This window comes from Sitodiplosis mosellana, unplaced genomic scaffold (genome assembly GCF_009176505.1).
Source record: "Sitodiplosis mosellana isolate CC-2019 unplaced genomic scaffold, AAFC_SMos_1.0 Smas_scaffold_3, whole genome shotgun sequence".
Lineage (NCBI taxonomy): Eukaryota > Metazoa > Arthropoda > Insecta > Diptera > Cecidomyiidae > Sitodiplosis > Sitodiplosis mosellana.
Window position 1 is genome coordinate 7,271,888 of NW_022595246.1, and position 6,022 is coordinate 7,277,909.

The 6,022-nt window shown below is 36.9% G+C and overlaps 3 protein-coding genes across 3 annotated transcripts; 2 read left to right on the forward strand and 1 right to left on the reverse strand.

Moving 5' to 3' along the window:
* Positions 1-57: 57 nt before the first annotated feature.
* On the forward strand, positions 58-1,277 carry LOC129566032 (NADH dehydrogenase [ubiquinone] iron-sulfur protein 4, mitochondrial). Its single transcript, XM_055441542.1, has 4 exons — positions 58-216; positions 352-523; positions 696-871; positions 1,008-1,277. The coding sequence occupies exons 1-4, from the start codon at positions 167-169 to the stop codon at positions 1,186-1,188; spliced, it is 579 nt and encodes a 192-aa protein (XP_055297517.1). The 5' UTR covers positions 58-166; the 3' UTR covers positions 1,189-1,277.
* On the reverse strand, positions 1,258-4,122 carry LOC129566028 (inner centromere protein A). Its single transcript, XM_055441537.1, has 5 exons — positions 3,980-4,122; positions 3,446-3,860; positions 3,258-3,376; positions 1,700-2,882; positions 1,258-1,605 (listed from the first exon to the last, which is right to left on the reverse strand). The coding sequence occupies exons 2-5, from the start codon at positions 3,845-3,847 to the stop codon at positions 1,495-1,497; spliced, it is 1,815 nt and encodes a 604-aa protein (XP_055297512.1). The 5' UTR covers positions 3,848-3,860; positions 3,980-4,122; the 3' UTR covers positions 1,258-1,494.
* Positions 4,123-4,511: 389 nt separating this feature from the next.
* On the forward strand, positions 4,512-5,984 carry LOC129566030 (uncharacterized protein C6orf136 homolog). Its single transcript, XM_055441540.1, has 5 exons — positions 4,512-4,630; positions 4,740-4,850; positions 4,943-5,118; positions 5,183-5,407; positions 5,656-5,984. Exons 1-5 carry the CDS (start codon positions 4,514-4,516, stop codon positions 5,861-5,863), a joined length of 837 nt encoding a protein of 278 aa, XP_055297515.1. The 5' UTR covers positions 4,512-4,513; the 3' UTR covers positions 5,864-5,984.
* The last annotated feature ends 38 nt before the right edge of the window (positions 5,985-6,022 follow it).

Genomic DNA, 6,022 nt, shown 5'->3' on the forward strand with positions numbered 1-6,022 from the left:
TGTGGACTCACATTTTGACATGTCAAAAATGTAGCGAAATCACGTGCACGCTCACGCTTTTCGTGCTTCAACGCAATGAAATGTCAAAGTGATTGGTGAGCTCTTACATAAATACGCGAGCCAGCAATATTTATTTTCCGTCACATAAAAATTAGGCAGAAAAAAGATGTTTGCAACAATATTACGCCGAATTCCACAAGTAGCCGCAACTCAACGGTAAGCATTCTCAAACATGAGATATTTAATCGATGGTAACAAAGAAAAGGAAATTTACATTGTGTTCAACAACAATTTGAACATTTTGTTGCTCATGAAAATGAACAAGTTTGACGTTTGATTGCTTTATTTCAGAATCGCTGTCGCTGGCTACTGCAAACCAATCTACAAGGTGCCATCAGATGATATCAACAATGCGACCAAATTCAAAGAAGCACCCATTGTGGACAACACCAACATTTTGAGCGATGCTCGAACATTGCAAGAACGAGAAAATCAATCCAAATTTGTGACAATTCCCGAAGAGGTGAGTTGATTTGATACACAAACATTGAACGTTGGGATTTTCGAGTGGAAATAGTTTTTGAAGTTTAGAAGCATTTGTCGAGCATCCATTCTCAAAAATTGTTCACCAGCCACTATCGGAGATAGTTTATCATTTAATCAGTCTTGCCTGACTTGATAATTTCCAATTACAGAAAGATTTGACACCAATCTCGGGTGTTCCAGAGGAGCATATCACCACACGTCGTGTTCGAATCAGCCTTCCATCGAAAAATTCCATGCAAAGCGGAACCAATAACTTGGACTACTGGAAAATTGAGTTCGATTCACGTGAACGATGGGAAAATCCATTGATGGGATGGACTTCGACGTAAGTTTATGCTTTTTTCAGATTTTGATCTCATTTCGATTACCTTTCTGATTGCATTAATCGATTTTGATTACACTTTGGGTTATAATTACTGAATCCCGATGTTCTAACCATTGATTTGTTTGTTCATTTTCAGTGGTGATCCTCTCTCAAATTTGCAAGTGGAATTCAACACCAAGGAAGAAGCGATCGCCCATTGTGAAAAGAATGGCTGGAGATGGTATGTGGATGGTGAAGAAAAGAAACCAGTTAAACGTACTAAGAACTATGGCATCAATTTTGCATGGAACAGACGTACTCGTGTCTCAACCAAATAAATTCGTTATCCTCTTGTAATCTTGTAAATGTACTTGCAAAATGAAAAATCCGGAATAAAACACATAAACTCTAGAATAATGCAAATAAACTGCTTCTTTTAATCATATTCAATTATCATCATTATCATTTGTTTTGACCTATAAAGTGCAATAATTTGTTGGATTTTTTTTTGATACGTATAAACACTAAACTATTATTATTAAATTAACAATTTCTCATGTAAAAAAATGTTGGGCATCGAACCCCGATGAGTATTCTGAATTACAGATATTAAATGCTATCGGTGAAAAAAAAGGCACATTAACCTAAAAATTAAGCTTATCCAGTAGCAATTGCTTCTTGAAGGCACCGACTTGAGTCAAAGTACTGGTGATATCATTGTTCTGAACGACTTTGTTCGTCTGTACGGCGGGCACCTGCAAATCGTAGACGAAATTTGTTGTCAGTTTTCGAAGGAGACACTTTGTGGTTGAGTTAGTTCTGATGAATTGTATTAGCTCAAATACTTGCCTGGTGTTTTGCTTCGATACGCTTGAAGATGTTTTTGTCACCTCGTTCAAGTTCCTTGGCGAATTCGATGAGTTTTTTGGTGTTATCGCGCATAGCTGGCATCGGATCCAAGTTCAATTTTGGTTTTGCATTGGCCAACATCGGAACTGGAATTCGAATATCTTGCACACGTTCTTCTTTACCGTCAACCGGCCGCTTATATCGGAAATCACCATAATTTTTTGCGTATTTTTTCAATTTTTCTTCGGTGATGCGTTTGAGTTCATCGAATGAGTCGGGCTGAACAAAGATCTCGCCATTTCGAATGCTGACCGATAATTTACGATTGAGTCGAGATTTGGCTGGATGAAATACTGATGATTCGTCAATGTTGAATGAGTATGGTTTGTGATCACTGGAGCTGAGATCAGACAAACTGTCATCTTCGTCGGTGTAAATTGGCCGGAAACTCTCTAGCCGCACATACTTTGGCTTTGCTTGTGGCTCTTGATCTTTTGTGACAATAAACTCGGTGTCTGTGTTTCGTTGTTTGAGATGACGTTGTGGTGCTTTCAAAGCATGTTCATCGTTATTTGTTGGCCGCTTGCATCGAGTACAGATTTCCTTGCGGCAACTCAAGCAAATCGGTTCACTTTCGCATGAACCGCAAATCAAACCGTTGGCAATGTTTTCCTCTTGATTGCGGGCCAAAAAGCGATTATGCTTACAAAAATTGCACATGGCTTGTTTGATGGGGTCGTTTTGACGTTTTTGGGCCGCATCTTGACGACGCGTGGATTTCGATGGATATGTATTGTATGTGGATGAAGACAGGCTATTTGGCAAAATCTCATTTTCGCTTAAATCTTCTAAGTCAAAGTAATGACTGTACCGAGTATCTTTGAGCTGATTTTGAGCTGAATTCGTGAAAAAATTATATATCTCTTTATCATTTCGTTTCGGTTCATCGCAATTCTCTTTGCCACGATCGGTGTGGGCTTTGCGTTCGTCGTACGAACGATATGTGCAAGCGTTTGGCTCAATTTGCTCGGAACGAACAGTTATCGATGGTTTGGTCGGCTGTTGTGCCACGATTGGCCTATTGGAATCGAGATTTATTCGAGACTTTTCACGATGACGTGTTTGACGTTGGCTTTCTAATTCATCATGCAAACGCACCATTTTTAATTGCTCTTCCATTCTCCTATTAGAGAGAAAAAGAGACAGATTAGTTGGAAGTTTTATATTCCAATGCAAATATTGTATTTGTCAGTTAAATATTCAGTGTTTATTAGTTAAACTCAAATAGATGAGATAAAAACATCGCAATGAATTTTCCAAAACAACTCAAAGAGAATACAATTTTTGATCAATCGATGTCAGTTTCAATTGAATGGCAGACAGACCAAATATTTAGGCAATTGTTTGTCATTGTCATTTTTATTCTTCACAAACATAGCCGTATGTCACTTCATTTTGTTCAAAAAGTATTTGAATTATGTCACTTTATTGATGTCAATACCATTCATGTCAGATCTGCAAACACATTGAATGAATTTGACCTTGAAATAAAACTTACTTGGTTAATCTGTCCTCTTCTTGTTGTTCTTTGGCTCGTTGAATTTCTCGTTCACGTCGTTTTTGCTCAATTTGTTGCATTAACTCTTGCTGATACTGAATGTTTCGCAATCTCTTGTCCTATAAGCAATTAAACATTGGCATTTACATTTTTCCTTCTAGATAAAACCACACTAAATGTTAAATTACCTCCTTTGATTTCTGATTGCGTTCGTTGATGGATTGTTCGTTGAATATGTCTGGAAGATCCATATTTTCTAATTCGTCTAAAAACTTATTTTTCACTTCGACACGACTGCTCGAATCCGATTCACCGTTATTATCATCCGCCGTGTGTTTCGTGTCTAATTTTGGCAATTCATTTTTTTGCATCGTATCATTCGTGGGTATTTTCGGTCGTTTGCACTGGCTTTCATTGGTTGTGTGTCGTTTTTGCGCTTTCCCATCGATTTTACCTTTCCGTGGCGAGACACGGCTCAAAAATGTTTGATATTCAAGCTGGCGTGCCTTGGCCAATGCTTCACGTCGACTTGGCTGCTGCGAATAACTAGGAAAGTGCGAATAAAAGCCGTCTGACGCCCACGAATCCATTTGAACACATTTTCTGCACGCACAAATAAAGAACGAAAAAGTGAAGAAAAAAAAAACGCTACAATTTTTAACCTCGTTTTAATCGAAGTAAATTTACTACGTAATTCACATATTCACTGCTTCTTACTTTACCTACTGAATTCTTGATAGATAGAAAGTTTGTGGTGTCTTTAAATATTCATGGAAATTCTATATTTAATACAAAAACGTTGACAATGGGTTGGAACATGGATGGAAGATGAGAACTAAAACTAAGTGGTAAGTGGTGTAAACACACATGAACAAAATAGAAATGAAAAATTAAACGAAAAGGAACGAATTTTGCTGGTGAAATGTCACTTGTCTATTGCGAGTGAGACACACACTGTGAAACTGAACTGTCAAACGATGCGACGTTTTCGATTTAAAAAAAAAAAGAAAGAAGCAAGCAGTCAAAAAGCGAAGTTGTGTGTCAGGTGCGATGCGAGTGACATTGGAAACGGTGCTTAGGAACGAGAATGTAATTTTCCATACCCTTCAGTGTGTGTATGTGTGTTAACAATAGGCAATTTTCTTCTCTCAACGATTAACGGTGAAATTGCGTGAAAAGCAACACTCATTACGGACACATCAAAATTGAATGTTATTATTTGGTGTTATCCATATTTTTTTTGAACAGTAAACACCATGGCGATTTGTTTACATAAACTGGTGAACCGTGCTTCGGTTATTAATCCAATTCTGCTGCAAAGTAGGCAAATCACAACACCGTCATTGATTGCCCCAGATCAAAACGAATCAAGGGTAAGGAATATTTTGTGAAATCATTCTGGTTGTCTTTTATGGCATATCTGCCACTCAAATATGCGGTGAGAAAAAATCGCATAACCTCAATTTGATTCTCTTTTCTCAGACTGTTTTGAGATCGATTACGATTAAAAAGCCGACACTCTTGAGTGTAGAAGCTCAATCACTCGCACAAAATGTCCGATGCTTCTCAAATACAATAGTCAATCTGAATCAGGTAATGGAAAACTACGTAATTCGATATGAAAATAATTTTTTCATTGAAAATTATAATTTTGCTATGGCCAACTAATGAATTTTTACATATAGGCAACGGGTTCAAGTAGCGAATCATCGCCGGACGGTGGTGCTAGTGAAGAGCAATTATCAATTATCTATGAGTCGTTGAGAGAGGATTTGCCACAGATATTTGTCAAACCATTGGATTACAGTAAAGTCCACAAAGATATTGTGTTTGAGAATCGTATTCGTGGAAAAACCTACTAGTATGTCCATCTGTTACCTTTTTGATCTCGATTAAAACGAATGAAACTTTGATTTCAATTGCAGTGGCATTGTCGATACCGTCAAGCAACTTTCGTTCCTTCGATTGTGGGGTCATTTTAAGTACGCCTATGTCAAAATGGATGTCATCAAAATGACCAAACATAAAGAAGACTCATCGATAAAGGTACGCTGGAGAATTTCAGGAATCACCGGCTATAAAATTCTCTTTAAAATGATCCAATTCCGTGTGTGGGATCCAAGGAAAATGATTGAAGAGCATCAACGAGTGTAAGTTTGTATGGTTTGTTTATTTATTTTTGATTAAATCCAAACTTAATTAGGTTTGAATTTTTTGAATAAGGTTCAAATTTTCTCTTGCTTTTAATTCATATTGAAGTATGATTCCCTGACGGATGAACTCTGTACTCAAAATTATAATTTAAAGACGTTTGCAATTCAAACTCAATCAATTTACAATGTTTCAAACTAACTAGATTTGAATAGTACACAACTAACGAATTTCTCTTTTTCTCTAGATGGATCGATGGATTCTCAACGATTTACGTAAACAGCGATGGGTTTGTAATCAGACACATCGCTGATAAGGTGATGCCAGATGAAAACAGAGAATTGAATCCACTCGAGAAAGTTGTAGATAAACTAGGCCAAGTACCAAAATTAGCTCTCTTCGTGAACTTATCTACAGACATTGCACCCACTATCACATCAATAGTTGCCGTTTGATATTGGTTAAGACAATCAATTGTATTTTGGTGTTGAAAGAAATGATTATTTCAAATAACTATGTGCGTTGAATTAAAATCTTAATAGTTGTAAATAAATGAAGGAAACCCTCAAGAACAAATACAATTTTTACTTCCATCTCAAAATGATTTCGACAAA

Excerpts from the sequence above, each read along its gene's own strand:
- LOC129566028 (XM_055441537.1), bottom strand. The coding sequence starts at position 3,847 with ATGGATTCGTGGGCGTCAGACGGCTTTTATTCGCACTTTCCTAGTTAT. Across the intron at positions 3,377-3,445 it reads GCAATCAGAAATCAAAGGAG|GACAAGAGATTGCGAAACAT; the intron begins GTAATTTAACAT and ends AATTGCTTATAG. Across the intron at positions 1,606-1,699 it reads GTATCGAAGCAAAACACCAG|GTGCCCGCCGTACAGACGAA; the intron begins GCAAGTATTTGA and ends TACGATTTGCAG.
- LOC129566030 (XM_055441540.1), top strand. The coding sequence starts at position 4,514 with ATGGCGATTTGTTTACATAAACTGGTGAACCGTGCTTCGGTTATTAAT. Across the intron at positions 4,851-4,942 it reads CAATAGTCAATCTGAATCAG|GCAACGGGTTCAAGTAGCGA; the intron begins GTAATGGAAAAC and ends TTTTACATATAG. Across the intron at positions 5,119-5,182 it reads ATTCGTGGAAAAACCTACTA|TGGCATTGTCGATACCGTCA; the intron begins GTATGTCCATCT and ends TTTCAATTGCAG.
- LOC129566032 (XM_055441542.1), top strand. The coding sequence starts at position 167 with ATGTTTGCAACAATATTACGCCGAATTCCACAAGTAGCCGCAACTCAA. Across the intron at positions 524-695 it reads TTGTGACAATTCCCGAAGAG|AAAGATTTGACACCAATCTC; the intron begins GTGAGTTGATTT and ends TTCCAATTACAG. Across the intron at positions 872-1,007 it reads TTGATGGGATGGACTTCGAC|TGGTGATCCTCTCTCAAATT; the intron begins GTAAGTTTATGC and ends GTTCATTTTCAG.